The sequence below is a fragment of the Macaca nemestrina genome, chromosome 17 (genome assembly GCF_043159975.1).
Source record: "Macaca nemestrina isolate mMacNem1 chromosome 17, mMacNem.hap1, whole genome shotgun sequence".
NCBI lineage: Eukaryota > Metazoa > Chordata > Mammalia > Primates > Cercopithecidae > Macaca > Macaca nemestrina.
Window position 1 is genome coordinate 16,086,422 of NC_092141.1, and position 16,621 is coordinate 16,103,042.

Below are 16,621 nucleotides of genomic sequence, written 5' to 3' on the forward strand. Positions count from 1 at the left end.
GGCTTAGGTACAAGGGCCACAGCACCTAATAAAATGGACCAGGTCCCTGCCTTCATGAAGATTAAATTTTGAGAAACAGAAATTTGGCAAATAAATAAAAACAAACTAAATGATGGTTGCCATACCTCCCAGCTGTGAGATAAATTGGAGGATAGGAAAGAGTAACTGGGGTGGGATGAGGACACCTTCAAACAGGGTGGTCAGGGGAGCTTCTGAAGAGGTGACATTTGAGCTGAGACCTGAAGGGTCAGAAGAAGAAGCCAGGGAGGGGAAGAGGAAAAGGGAAGTATTCCAGGCTAAGGGAACAACAATGCAAAGGATCTGATACAGCAAAGAAGGCCATGTATTCTGGAAATCAAAAGGAAGCTGCTGTGACTAAAGTGAGCGGAAACTGGTACAGAATAAGATTAGAGATGTAGGAGCCTGCCTGTGCAGGGCTTTGTAGATGATCTAAGTGAGTTCCAAAGCATAGAGAGATTTTACTGCAGGGTTTTTAGAAAATAACCCTGTTTATAGAGATTAAACTTGAGGCATAAAGCAGGCAGTAAGTTAAAAGGTTGTTACAATAGTCTATCCAGGAGATGAGAGGAACTTTGATTAGGGTGATGGTAGTGGAGATGGAAAGAAATAAATAGATTCTGATTCATTTTATTATGATGCCATGAACAACCCACACATGCATTACATATTTTTATATATCAGATATTATTTATGCTTAAAAGATTGAGTGAAAAGTAGACATTAGAGATAGTTTTAGATAACTTTTTAGAGAGGGACTTTTTTTTCCCCTGTGAAGAGGGGAAGAGAAATGGAGCAGTGGCTAAAGGAAAGAATGGAGTCAAGAAAAAACACTTGTTTTATTTTTGAGATGGGAGCTGCTGTGACATGTTTGAGTGCTGATAGGATCGCCTTAATGGAGAGAGCGACATTGATGTTGCAAGACAAAGATGAAGGACTAAAGTGTTTGACAGGGTTAAAGGAGATAAAATCTAGAATGGAAAGGGGGATTTACCTTTAATAGGTGGAGAGGTCACCTCCTGTGTTGTAATACTGAGAAAGGTGGAGAAGATGGGTGCACCTGCAGGTCAGTTGAGGGCAGGAAGATTGAGGCCGCTATTATGATAGCTGCCATATTTTCTAAAATGTGAGGCAAGATCATCAGCTTATGGTGAGGGAAGAAAAAGTTGTGAGAGAGGGAAAGTTATTTTTTATGGTAGTGGAATTCACCAGGGAAGCCATCTTGGCCTGAAGCTTTTATTGGGAAAAGTGTTTAATTATAGCTTGTATACCTTCAGTACTTAGGACTTTTCATATTTCCTATTTCTTTTTGTTTTAGTTTAGCAAATTATGTTTAGGGATTGTTCTGTTTAATTTTTAAATTTATTGGCATACTATCCTCTGCTTATCATTTAAATGTTTATACAGATCTGAAGTGATGCGCCACTTCTTATTCCTGGTACTGGTTTTTTGTGTTTTCTTTATTTTATCTTACTCAGTCTTGCTAGAGTTTATCAATCTTACTCGACTTTTTTTTTTTCTTTGAGACAGGGTCTCATTCTGTCACTCAGGCTGGAATGCAGTGGCATGATCATAGCTCACTGCAGCCTCGAACTTCTGGGCTCAAGTGATCCTCCTGCCTCATTCTCCTACATAGCTGGGATTAGAGGCACACACCACCACCTAAGATTTTTATGTTTTGTAGAGGGGTCTCACTATGTTGACCAAGATGTTCTCGAACTCCTGGGCTCAAGCTATCCTCCCACCTTGGCCTCCCAAATTGCTGGGATTTCAGATATGAGCCACCATGCATGACATTACTTGGCTTTTAAAAACATTACTGTTTTTAGTCCTTTTTCTTGTATGTTTGAGTTTTATTACTTTCTGTTCTTTATTATTTTATTCCATTCTTAGAGCTTAATTTGTGGATCTTTTCTAACCTCTTGAATTAGATAACTTATATCATTGATTTTCAGCTGTTCTTTTCTAATTGTTTAGGGCTATCAGAACTGTATCACACTTTTCTATGTAGCATCTTCATATTTTTTGAGTGGAAAATATGTTATATTTCTATTGTGATATCTTTTATCCTTCAGTTATTTTTAAATGTTTTTCTTAATTTTGTGCCATTTGGGAATTTTCTAACAATCTTATTAACTTTAATTCTATTATGGTCAGACAAGATGCTCTGAATTATGTCAGTCTTTGCAGAATTTTGTAAGCATTTTGTGCTCTTGAAAAAAATTTATAGCCTATACGTATTAAGTATAATTTCTAGATGTGTCAGGAGATTAAGTTTGTTAATTACGTTGTTAAAATCTGTGTACTTACAGCTTATTCTATCAGTTGAGAAAGATTTTTTAAAGTCTGCTAGTGAGACTATACATTTGTTTCCTATTTAGTTCATTTAATTTTTTTCTTTCTGTATTTGAAGCTATGTTATTATGTAAATACAAAGTTATAATTGTTATCTTTATGGTAAATTGGCTTTTGTCATTATGAAGTATCTCATTTCTTAATGGTTTTTGCCTTAAAGTCTGTTTTGTCTGATGTTAATATCACTACAGCATCTTTCTTTTGGTTGTTGTTTCTATGGTATATCTTTTTTCATCTGCTCACTTTCACCTTCTGTGTATTCTTGTACTTTTTGTCTTTATTTTATAAGTAGTATGTTGTTAATTTTTTTTTTCTTTTTTTTTTTTTTTTGAGACTGAGTTTCGCTCTTGTCGCCCAGGTTGGAGTGCAATGACGCAATCTCGGCTCACCACAAACTCTGCCTCCTGGGTTCAAGCGATTCTCCTGCCTCAGCCTCCCAAGTCGCTGGGATTACAGGCATCTGCTACCACGTCCAGCTAATTTTCTATTTTTAGTAGAGACGGGGTTTTACCATGCTGGCCAGGTTGGTCTCGATCTCTTGACCTCAAGTGATCCACCCGCCTTGGCCTCCCAAAGTACTGGGATTACAGGCGTGAGCCACTGCGCCTGGCCTATTGTTAATATTTTAACCAATCTGACAGTTCCTGTCCTTTGGAGTGTTCAGTCTATTTATACATAGTACATTTACATTTAACTGTGAAAGCATTTTGCCCATTCTGTATTCTTTTTCTTTCCATTCATGCCATTCTTTAGATTTATCACTTTTTATTGTTCTATTTGCCCTCTCTGATCACTTGGTAATCATAACATTTTAAATTATTTGTTCATTGATTAACCCTGAGATGAAAGTCTGCATCCGTGATTCAATAGTTATATATAGGTTTTTCCCTCTTCCCAAGCAATAAAAGGATCTTAGAACAGCTTATTCCATTTAACCTCACATACATTATTGAAATTATATATTTTAATCCTATATATGTCAAATCACGTAAAATATTATTATGCTTTATGCAGTCAATGTTCATTTAAACTTACCCACGTTTTTGCCTTTCCTTTCTCTTTGTTTTTTTTAATGCTGAGCTTGTATCTGAGATTATTTTTCTTCTGCCTAAAAAACACTCTTTAATATTTCCTTTTACTCAGATATACTTGTGCCATACTCTCTTTTGTTTTTCTTTTTTATTTTTTTCTTTTGAGATGGAGTTTTGCTCTTGTTGCCCAGGCTGGAGTGCAATGCACGATCTTGGCTCACTACAACCTCCATCTCCCAGGTTCAAGCGATTCTCCTTCCTCAGCCTCCCGAGTAGCTGGGATTGCAAGCATATGCCACCATGCCAGGCTAATTTTGTATTTTTAGGAGAGACGGGGTTTCTCCATGTTGGTCAGGCCAGTCTCGAACTCCTAGCCTCATGAGATCTGCCCACCTCAGCCTCCCAAAGTGCTGGGATTACAGGCGTAGGCCACCATGCCTAGCCTCTTCTCTTTTTTTTTCTAAAAATATTTTCATTTGACCTTCATTTTGGGAGGATATTTTTGGTAAGCTTGGAATTTTAGATTTGCGGTTACATTTTTTCAGCATTTCAAAGGTATCATTTGTTGTTTTCTGTCTTATGTAGAACCTGTTGAGAAGTGAACCATCTGTCTAAACTTTTATATAAAAGGCAAGGCAGCAACATTTTCAGCTTTGCTGGATCATAAGGACTCTCTGCTGCAACTTCTCCACTCTGCCATTTTAGCACCAACGAATCCATAGGCAACACATTAACCAAGTAGTGTGGTTGTGCTCCACTAAAACTTCACTTACGGACTCTGAAATTTGAATTTCATACATTTTTAATGTGTCACAGCATCATTCTTTTCATATATTTTTCAACCACTTTAAATGTGAAATTTGGCCAGGCGTGGTGGCTCATGCTTGTAATCCCAGCACTTTGGGAGGCCAAGGCAGGCAGATCACTTGAGGCCAGGAGTTTGAGACCAGCCTGGGCAACATGGTGAAACCCCGTCTCTACTAAAAATACAAATTTTAGCTAGGCATGGTGGCACTGGCCTGTAATCCCAGCTACTCAGAAGGCAGAGGCACAAGAATCACTTGAACACAGGAGGCGGAGGTTGCAGTGAGCTGAGATTGCCCACTGCATGCCAGCCTGGGTGACAGAGTAAGACTCGGTCTCAAAATAAGTAAGAAAGTAAATAAATAAAATATAAAAATCATTCTTTTTTTTTTTTTTTTTTTTTTAGAGACAGAGACTCGCTCTGTCGCCCCGGCTGGAGTGCAGTGGCCGGATCTCAATTCACTGCAAGCTCCGCCTCCCGGGTTTACGCTGCCTCAGCCTCCGGAGGAGCTGGGACTACAGGCGCCCGCCTAATTTTTTGTATTTTTTTAGTAGAGACGGGGTTTCACCGTGCTAGCCAGGATGGTCTAGATCTCCTGACCACGTGATCCGCCCGTCTCGGCCTCCCAAAGTGCTGGGATTACAGGCTTGAGCCACCGCGCCCGGCCAAAAAATCATTGTTATCTTGCTGGCTATACAGAAACAGACAGTGGGCCAAATTGGTTATAATTTGTAACCTCTGATCTAATTGTTGCTCGTTAAAGGACATCTGTCTTTGACCAGGTGTTGGGAGGCCGAGGTGGGTGGATCACTTGGGGTCAGGCGTTCAAGACAAGCCTGGGAAACATGACAAAATCCCATCTCTACTAAAAATACAAAAATTAGCCAGGCATTGTGGCACCCACCTGTAATCCTATCCACTGCACTCCAACCTGGGCGACAGAGCAAGACTCTGTTCTTTTTAAAAAACAAAAAACAAAACCGGATATCTCTCTGTCTCTTTTTTTTTTTTTTTTTTTTTTTGTTTGAGATGGAGTCTTGCTCTGTCGCCCAGGCTGGTGTACAGTGGCGTGATCTCAGCTCACTGCAAACTCTGCCTCCCGGGTTCAAGTGATTCTCCTGCCTCAGCCTCCTGAGTAGCTGGGACTACAGGCACCCACCACCATGCTCAGCTAATTTTTGTATTTTTGGTAGAGACGGAGTCTCACTGTATTGGCCAGGCTGATCTCGAAGTCCTGACCCCAGGTGATCCGCCCACCTTGGCCTCCGAAAGTGCTGGGATTACAGGCGTAAGCCACCGTTCCTGGCCCTGTCTCTCTTTTTTTGGCTGCTTTTAAGAGTTTAGTTTTCAATGGTTTTACTACTGTATACTTTAGTATAGTTTTCTTCATCTTTCTCATGCTGAAGATTCATTTGGCTTCTATGATTTGTGACTTGATTTTTTTTTTTTATCTGTTGTGGAAAATTCTAATACATTGTTTCTTTGACTTAGCTTCTGTCCATTCTCTCTCACTTCTCTTTTTAACCTTCTAGGACTCTGGTTACATCTGTGATAGACCTTTTCACCCTATCCTGGATGTCTCCTTTTCTAATGTTTGCAAGTTTTTCATTATTTTTCTGCTTTCCAACTTCATATTCTTTTGGCCTTTTACATTTATTATTAGTTTCTGAATTCCAAATTGGTGCTACACATGTTTTCTATAGCTTTTCTTCTTCTTTTATTTTATTTATTTATTTATTTATTTATTTATTTATTTATTTGAGATGGAGTGTTGCTCTGTCGCACAGGCTGGAGTGCAGTGGTGCAATCCCGGCTCCCTACAACCTCCGTCTCCTGACCTCCTGACCCGGTTCAAGCAATTTTCCTTCCTCAGCCTCCTGAGTAGCTGGGATTACAAGCGTGTGCCACCACACCCAGCTAATTTTTGTGTTGAGGTGGGGTTTCACCATGTTGGCCAGGCTGGTCTCAAACCCCTGACCCCAGGTCATCCGCCCACCTCGGCCTCGCAAAGTGCTGGGATTACAGGCATGAGCCACCATGCCCGGCCTTCTTGTATTTATTTATTTGAGACAGGGTTTCACTTTGTCACCCAGGCTGTAGTGCAGTGTAGATCATAGCTCACTGTAGCTTCAACCTCCTGGGCTTCAGGGATCCTCCAGCTTTAGCCTTCCAAATATTTAGGACTACAAGTGTGTGCCACCATGCCCAGCTCATTTTTAATTTTTTGTAGAGATGGGGTCTCACTGTGTTGCCAAAGCTGGTCTTAAACTCCTGGGCTCAAGCAGTCTTCCTGCCTCAGCCTCCCAAAGTGCTGGGATTACAGGCATGAGCCACCACACTCAGCCTTATAGCTTTTTTTCTGACAACAAAAGTTTTGTTTTCTTTTATCAGATATTGGCAATATAATATCCTATGACAGCAAAAAATATGCTCAAACTAATTAAAACTATTTAAAAGTAAGAGTGATAAATAGCAACAACATGACAAAATATTAATTTAAATGTTATAACAGTAAAATAACGTAGACAAATCATACTGTTTAAAAATGAGTTTTAAAATCATCAAATTGGCTGGGCACAGTGGCTCACATCTGTAACCCCAGCACTTTGGAAGGCCGAGGAGGGTGGATCACTTGAGGCCAGGAGTTGGAGACCATCCTGGCCAACATAGCAAAATACTTTCTCTACTAAAAATAAGAAAAATTAGCTGGGTGTGGTGGTGCATGCCTGTAATTCCAACTACTTCAGAAGCTGAAGCACAGGAATCGCTTGAACCCAGGAGGTGGAGGTTGCAGTGAACTGAGATCGTGCCACTGTATTCCAGCCTGGGCAACACAGTGAGACACTGCCTCAAAAAAAAAAAAAAAAAGAAAAAAAAAGTCATAAAATCATTCTACCATCAACAAGAGTTTTTATTGAACTTATATTTAAACATTGAGGCATAATTACCTGAAAATGAATTAGAAGTTTTAAAAAGCATTAAAGTGTCTTAAAAATAAAATATTAAATTGCATACACAAACACATTGTAAGACCAGTATCCCACAGTGTAATTTTTAATGAATTTTTGACAAACTGGCAGAAAAGTTCTTAGGGCCATAAAAAAGTTGTTAAATCTACCCTTAATTAAATAATAATTATCACTATATGAAATAGTAAGTATAAATATTAACTTTTGATTAGTTTATTGTCTAGCTCTTTTTGAAAATCAGTGTTTTTTTCCATAAAAGTTTTATTAAAAGGTATATACAAAGACTTGAATAAACTATTCTGCCAGTGAAATTTGAGAAAGCCCTCACAACAAAGCTAGTCAAGAATGAGAACAAATAGAGGCCAAGCATGGTGGCTCATGCCTGTAATCCCAGCACTTTGGGAGGCTGAGGTGGGTGGATCACCTGAGGTCAGGAGTTCAAGACCAGCCTGGCCAACATGGCAAAACCCCATCTTTACTAAAAATACAAAAATCAGCTGGGCGTGGTGGCACATGCCTGTTGTCCCACCTACTCAGGAGGCTGAGACAGGAGAATTGCTTGAACCCAGGAGGCGGAGGTTGCAGTGAGCTGAGATCGCACCATTGCGCTCTAGCCTGGGTGTCACAGCAAGACTCTGTCTCAGAAAAAAAAAAAAAAAAGAACAAATAGAAATATGGTTGGGGACTAATGTCTGGTTTGTGGAGTAAATAGCAGGAGAGTATGACAGTGTTTGAGCTTGTCAAAAGTTGAAGAATACCATCTAAAATAGTTGGCTCTAAACCACAAATGGACTTTTTTATTGGGGGAACCTGCCCCCGATAATTTGACATGGGTTCTTTTCTATTTCTTTAAGTGCCAGCCAGTCTGAGAAATAAAGGGAAAGAGTACAAAAGAGAGAAATTTTAAAGCTGGGTGTCTGGGGGAGACATCACATGTCAGCAGGTTCCATGATGCCCCCTAAGCTGCAAAATGAGCAAGTTTTTATTAGTGGTTTTCAATAGGGGAGGGAGTGTACGAATAGAGTGTGGGTCACAGAGATCACATGCTTAAGGGCAACAAAAGATCACAAGGCAGGAAGTCAGGGTGAGATCACAAGGTCAGGGCGAAACTAGAATCACTAATGAACTTCTGTGTCCCGCTGTGTACACATTGTCATTGATAAACATTTTAACAGGGTTCAAGAGTAGAGAACCGGTCTGACTAGAATTTGCCAGGCTGGAATTTCCTCATCCTAGCAAGCCAGGGGTGCTGCAGGAGACTAGGGCATGTTTCATCCCTATCTACATCTGCATAAAGGCAGACACTCCCAGGGAGGCCATTTCAGAGGCCTTCCCTGGGAATGTATTCTTTTCCCAGGGCTGTTAATTATTAATATTCCTTACTGGGGAAAGAATTCAGCGATACTTCTCTTACCTGTTTTCAGTAATAAGAGAAATATGGCTCTGTCCTGCCCAGCCTACAGGCAGCCAGACTTTAAGGTTCTCTCCCCTGTTCCTTGAAAATCGCTGTTATCCTGTTCTTAAGGTGCCTAGATTTGATATTGTTCAAACACACATGCTCTGTAAACAATTTGTGCAGTTAACACAATCATCACAAGGTCCTGAGGCAACATTCATCATCAGTTTACGAAGATGGTGGGATTAAGAGATTAAAGTAAAGACAGGCATAGGAAATCACAGAAGTATTGGTTGGGGAAGTGATAAATGTCCATGAAATCTTCACATTCTGCCAGGGCTTCAGTCAGTCCTTCCATTAGAGGTCCCTGACTTCCTGCAACACTGTTTTTTTTTTTTTGAGTCAGTCTTGCTCTGTCACCCAGGGTAGAGTGTAGTGACACAATCTTGGCTCACTGCAACCTCCACCTCCTGGAATCAAGCAATCCTCCCACCTCAGCGTCACAAGTAACTGGGACTACAGGTGCACACCATCATGCCTGGCTAATTTTTGTATTTTTTTTGTAGAGACAGTGTTTTGCTATATTGCCCAGACTGGTCTCGAACTCCTAAGCTCAAGCAATTCTCTCACCTTGGCCTCCCAAAGTGCTGAGATTATAGGCATGAGCCACTGTGCCCAGCTTAATGGACTTTTTTAACAGGAAAGGTTCAGTGAATTTGCTACTTTAGTTTTTGCTAAACCAGCCTCCCTTAACCCTACCTTCTTCTCACTAGAAAACAAGTCAGTGTGAAAGCAATTAAAACCATATATTCATTATCCATGTATTTATTACTTTTATTGTTCTGTTTAGTGAGATTGCTCCAGCTTAGGAAAGGAATTACTTGATTTATCTCTTTTTTATTCCAGACATGGAGCCCAAACCTGCAACCAAGAATGCTACACAAACAAAGGATATTTCTGAAGATTTATCACAGGATGCCGTACTAGAGAAACTTACAGAGAATGGTCTGTGGGATTCCAGAGTGGAAGGGTTATGGAAATGGAATGATAGGATATTGAGATTACAAAATAATCAGGAGAATCATTTGAGTCAAAGAATAATTCCACTCAAGAAGACTCCCACTAGTCAAAGAGGCTTTAGATTTGAATCTATTCTTATTCCAGAACCAGGCGTTGCCACCGAAGAGCTTCACAGCAGATGCCAAACACAAGAGGAAAATTTCACAGAGAATTTAAATTTGGTTACAGATACCCGTTTGGGGAAGATAATTTGCAAGGAGATGAAAGGCAGCAAAGCCATAAGGCAGACTTCAGAACTTACTTTGGGGAAAAAATCCAATAATAAGGAAAAACCCTACAAATGTGGTACATGCGGAAAGGCCTTTCGTTATAGGTCATTGCTCATTCAACATCAAAGAACTCATACTAAAGAAAAACCTTATGAATGTAATGAATGTGGGAAAACATTCAGCCAGCCTTCATATCTCAGTCAGCACAAAAAAATCCACACTGGAGAAAAACCCTATAAATGTAATGAATGTGGAAAGGCCTTCATTGCTTCCTCATCACTTATGGTACATCAGAGAATTCACACTAAAGAGAAACCTTATCAGTGTAATGTGTGTGGGAAATCTTTTAGCCAGTGTGCCCGTCTTAATCAGCACCAGAGAATTCAAACTGGAGAGAAACCCTATAAATGTAATGAATGCGGGAAAGCTTTTAGTGATAAATCAAAACTTGCAAGACATCAGGAAACTCACAATGGTGAGAAACCCTACAAATGTGATGATTGTGGGAAAGCCTTTAGGAACAAGTCATATCTTAGTGTACGTCAGAAGACCCACACTGAAGAGAAACTGTATCAGTGCAATGAGTGTGGGAATTCTTTTAAGAACACCACAATTTTTAATGTGCATCAGAGGATTCATACTGGAGAGAAACCTTTTAGATGTAATGAATGTGGAAAAGCCTATAGAAGTAATTCAAGCCTTATCGTACATATAAGAACTCACACTGGGGAAAAACCCTATGAATGTAATGAATGTGGGAAAGCATTCAACCGCATTGCAAATTTCACAGAACATCAGCGAATTCACACAGGAGAAAAACCCTATAAATGTAATGAATGTGGGAAAGCATTCATTAATTATTCATGCCTTACTGTACACCACAGAATGCATACAGGAGAGAAACCTTATAAATGTAATGAATGTGGAAAGGCCTTCATGCGTTCTTATTCTCTAATTCTACATCAGCGTATTCATACTGAAGAGAAACCTTACCTGTGCAATGAATGTGGGGAGTCTTTCAGAATAAAATCATACTTAACTGTACATCAGAGAATTCACACTGGAGAGAAACCATATAAATGTACTGACTGCGAGAGGGCCTTCACCAGAATGGTACATCTCAAGGAGCATCAGAAAATTCATACTGGAGTGAAACCCTATAAATGTTATGACTGTGGAAAGTCCTTTAGGACTAAATCATACCTTATTGTACATCAGAGGACCCATACTGGGGAAAAACCATATAAATGTAATGAATGTGAGAAAGCCTTCACTAATACATCACAGCTTACTGTGCACCAACGAAGTCATACTGGAGAGAAGCCCTATAAATGTAATGAATGTGGAAAGGTTTTCACAAGTAACTCAGGCTTTAATACACATCAAAGAACACATACTGGAGAGAAACCATTTAAATGTAATGACTGTGGGAAAGCATTTAGCCAGATGGTACATGTCACAGAACATCAGAAAATCCATAGTGGAGAGAAGCCCTATAAGTGTGATGTCTGTGGAAAAGCCTTCAGGAGGGGTTCTTACCTTACAGTGCATTGGAGAACACACACTGGAGAAAAACCCTACACCTGTAAGGAATGTGGAAAGGGTTGTATTACTCTATCACAGCTAACCCTACATCAGAGAATTCATACTGGGGAGAAACCCTATAAATGTAATGAATGCGGGAAAGCTTTTAGTGATAAATCAAAACTTGCAAGACATCAGGAAACTCACAATGGTGAGAAACCCTACAAATGTGATGACTGTGGGAAAGCCTTTAGGAACAAGTCATATCTTAGTGTACATCAGAAGACCCACACTGAAGAGAAGCCGTATCAGTGCAATGAGTGTGGGAATTCTTTTAAGAACACCACAATTTTTAATGTGCATCAGAGGATTCATACTGGAGAGAAACCTTTTAGATGTAATGAATGTGGAAAAGCCTATAGAAGTAATTCAAGCCTTATCGTACATATAAGAACTCACACTGGGGAAAAACCCTATGAATGTAATGAATGTGGGAAAGCATTCAACCGCATTGCAAATTTCACAGAACATCAGCGAATTCACACAGGAGAAAAACCCTATAAATGTAATGAATGTGGGAAAGCATTCATTAATTATTCATGCCTTACTGTACACCACAGAATGCATACAGGAGAGAAACCTTATAAATGTAATGAATGTGGAAAGGCCTTCATGCGTTCTTATTCTCTAATTCTACATCAGCGTATTCATACTGAAGAGAAACCTTACCTGTGCAATGAATGTGGGGAGTCTTTCAGAATAAAATCACACTTAACTGTACATCAGAGAATTCACACTGGAGAGAAACCATATAAATGTACTGACTGCGGGAGGGCCTTCACCAAAATGGTACATCTCAAGGAGCATCAGAAAATTCATACTGGAGTGAAACCCTATAAATGTTATGACTGTGGAAAGTCCTTTAGGACTAAATCATACCTTATTGTACATCAGAGGACCCATACTGGGGAAAAACCATATAAATGTAATGAATGTGAGAAAGCCTTCACTAATACATCACAGCTTACTGTGCACCAACGAAGTCATACTGGAGAGAAGCCCTATAAATGTAATGAATGTGGAAAGGTTTTCACAAGTAACTCAGGCTTTAATACACATCAAAGAACACATACTGGAGAGAAACCATTTAAATGTAATGACTGTGGGAAAGCATTTAGCCAGATGGTACATGTCACAGAACATCAGAAAATCCATAGTGGAGAGAAGCCCTATAAGTGTGATGTCTGTGGAAAAGCCTTCAGGAGGGGTTCTTACCTTACAGTGCATTGGAGAACACACACTGGAGAAAAACCCTACACCTGTAAGGAATGTGGAAAGGGTTATATTACTCTATCACAGCTAACCCTACATCAGAGAATTCATACTGGGGAGAGGCCCTATAAATGTGAAGAATGTGGAAAAGCCTTCAGAACTAACTCAGACTTTACTGTACACTTGAGGATGCATACTGGAGAAAAATCCTATAAGTCTAATGAATGTGGAAAAGCCTTCAGGAGTAGTTCAAGCCTTACTGTACATCAAAGAATACATCAGAGAGAAAGTAAGTTAATATAAAGAACAATAAGTCATTCACCTAGATGTCAACTCCACAAGATGAATCTTATAAACTGTATTTTATGAATATAGGAAAATCTTCATTAGGAATTCATCAGAAAGTATATAGAGAAACTATAAACAATTATGTGGGAAATCATTTAATAACATTAAATCTTAGAAGTTATAAGGAAACTCTCACTAGAGGAAAATAATGAACAAATGAAAGCCTTCATCCAGATTTCATACTTTACTCATTTAACAAATTATCATTAGTTAATTGCCTATATATGTATTTGCCTATTTTTCTATTCATTTATCTGTCTTATAAATCTGGAGGTGCTTTTTATATATTTTAGATATTAATCCTTTGTCATTATGTAGCAGATGTTTTTCTTAATCTAGCATTTGTCTTTATACTTTATAGTAATGGCACAACATTTTTATAGGAAAATATATCATTTCCTTTTTAGATTTTTTATTTAGTCATTTTACTTAAAAGAGATCTCCTTAATCCCAGGTTATACATAGTATCCTAAATTTATTTTTAAGATTTTTATGATTTTATTTTTTACACTTAAGTCTTTAATTCCTCTGGACTGGATGGTTCTTCATAGGAGAGCAACTGTAGGTGATCATTATCCCATGAAAAGATTTTGAACCTCAAAATTACTCAGGGAAATGCAAATTGAAATGCTCAGTGAGATGAAACTTCCCCTTCATGGATTTGGCAGAAATTAAGAGATCTTTTGCCATTGGGGTTTGGGAAACCATGTACTATTACCTAAAGGTTATATAACATACTTCCACCAGCAGTCCAATAATATATATTGAAAAGTTTAAAACATATATACTCTTAGACCCAGCAGTCTCACTTTTGGGATCTGTCCCATAGAAATAAAAGCAGCATCAATGCATAAGAATATAAATAAACATGTTTGTTGAAGTATTGTTTGTAGAGGGGGGCAAAGCCCCAATTGCAAACAAATGAATGCCTATTAATAGAGAAATGGTTAGATAAATTCTGACATATCCTTATTATGGAACAGTGTGAGAGTAATTTTAAAAATGAACTATATCTATACTAGCTGATTTCACTGTATTTCCACAATGTATTGATAAATAATTGCTTTATAACAGAAATGTATATATACAATATATCATTTTTGTTAAAATAATCACACCCATTTATTTTGTATTTATGTGTGTGTGGTTAGATGCACATGGAGACAGGTATGGAAGAATATACACCAGGCTGTTAATATTGATTACCTTGAGGGGAGTGAGAAAAGGAGAATTAGCAATAAGGGGAGGGGAGACTATAAAAACAGAAAAATGTAAATGCTGCATGTATGGTATGAAACTATATATGTAATATTATGTATTTATGTGAACTTTTGAGAGAGATAAATGAAAGGATGGTCTCCAAAAAATTTATGATGGTTATTTCTGTTTTAGTGGAGTATCAGATTTTTTTGTTTTTTACTTTTCTGTGTTCTTAAGTTAATTTTTTTCTTTGCAATGAACCTGTAATATTTACATAAAAAGGAAAAATCTTTTTGTTGTGCATTTTATTTATTGGACACCTTCAATGTGCCAGGACCTACCCTCAGTGCCGGATGTACAATGAAGGGGAGAGGTGCTCATGCATCTGAGAGCATGGAAGTTGGTTCTGATGTTACCTAAATTCCAAAAAAAGTTACTTAGCACCTTATTCCTACCACCCACTGAGTTTCCTTTGTAGGAGGTAATAGAAATTCCAGATAGATGAAAAATATGTCCAAGAATATCTGGAACTTCTGCCCAGGCTGTAGACCAGAAGACCACAAGCCTCAGAAAGAAGTTCCACTTTCAACATGCCACCAAAGAAAAGGTCATAATGGCAACAGCAGGTGTCTTTATGGAAGAGGCTATGTAAAGCCTCTGAACTTTTCATGATGAAGTGTAGGGAGAGAAAATAGCCAATAACTCCCAAGTCTATAAATGAGGGCTTGGAAGTTCTGGGAACACTATGAAATACTTCTGCTAAGAGGGGCCTAGGGTAACAATGGGAACCCAGAAGCTGTGTCCCTAATACCAGAAAGCCCTTAACAGACCAAAGACCTGACATCCAAAAAGAGCAAGGCATGATGAGTTACACTTCAGGGAGGCTAAGAAAATCAAATATCTATTTCACGATGCCAGGGTAAATATGTATTTAACATTGGGAAGGAGGTAAAAGTTGAATGATGTGAATTATCTTCCATCATGAATGAACAGTTTGACATTCTGGTTAAAATGACCATTTTTGATTGAGGTTTAATAGTGAAACCTATTAACTGTTACTAAGAGACCCGTCCTCATTGAGCATAGTTAATGTGCCACTTTCTGAATGAAAAGTTTGAGAGACCTTTAAGAAGCTCTGCTGTCACACAGTTGACATGTCATAATGCAACTCTGTTGGTCCCTCCATTCTGCCTCCAAATCTTCACTACATCTAAACCCTTCCTCCCATTCCTGCCTTAGAGGGAAGCGCTTCAAGAAGAGGAACATGGTCAGCAGATTCAAATGACAAAAGAACTGAAAAGTATCCATTGGGTAAGGGGCTGGGGATAACCCACACCAACCTGATGAGAGCAGTTTCAGTGGCACCGTGAGCTCCCAGGGCCTGGCTCTTGTGCATGCCGCTATTCCATTATGGCTTTAATTTGCATTTCCTCAGTGGATAATGCTGTTGAGCCCCCCTTTCGATATGTGTTGGCTTTTTAAATATCTTCTTTGAGAAGTACCTCAAGACTTTTGCCATTTTTTAGTGGGAACTGATATTTGCTCATTTGTAGGATTCTTTATATATTCTGGAGACGGGTGTTTTTTAGATGTCTGTATTACAAATATCTCATCTGCAACTTACCTTTTTACTCTCCAAATGATGTCCTTTGATGAACAGAAGTTCTAAATTTTGATAAAGAATAACTTTTCTTTTGATTAGTGCTTTTTTGCCCAGTTTAAGAAATATTTTCCTAACTCAAGGTCATAAAGATGTTTTTCTACATTCTCTTCCACATATCTACTATTTAATGCGTATGATCCATCTGAAATTAATATTTATGTGTGGTATGGAGTAGAGGTCAAAATATTTTTCATACAAATAAGCAATTTGTTCCACATCATTTATTGAAAAGGCCATCTTTCCCTCTTTTCCTTGTTTTGCAGTTGAACATTTATGATAAATCCGATGATCATGCATGTTAGGGTCTTTTGGACAATACTCTGTTTCATTGTTCTGTGCGTTTATTATTGTAATAATACCAAGTATTTTAAATGAAAACTGATAGTACAGTTGACCTTTGAACAATTCGGGGATTAGGGGAACTGAGCCCTCACACAATCAAGTATCATTGTACAACTTTTGACCTCAAAAACTTAACTACTAATAACCTACATTTGACTAGAAGCCTTACCAATAACATAAACAGTCAATTAACATATTTTGTATATGTATTATGTAGTGTATTCTTACATTAGAGAAAAAATATGACTAAGAAAATCATAAGGAAGAGAAAATAATATTTACTATTCATTAGGTAGAAGTGGATCATCATCAAGATCTTTATCCTCATCGTCTTCACGTTGAGCAGGCTAAGGTGGAGGAAGAAGAGGAGGGGTTGGTCTTGCTGTCTCAGGTGGCAGAGGTAGAAGTA

General features: G+C 38.5%; 1 protein-coding gene across 3 annotated transcripts in view; it reads left to right on the plus strand.

Moving 5' to 3' along the window:
* LOC105473499 (zinc finger protein 624) overlaps positions 1-16,621 on the plus strand; it is a 201,003-nt gene that overhangs the window by 66,082 nt on the left and 118,300 nt on the right. For all 3 annotated transcript variants that reach the window (XM_071082386.1, XM_071082385.1, XM_071082387.1), the window contains one exon: positions 9,481-12,948. In XM_071082386.1, the coding sequence (XP_070938487.1) occupies positions 9,481-12,948 (3,468 nt within the window). The remainder of the gene's footprint in view (positions 1-9,480; positions 12,949-16,621) is intronic.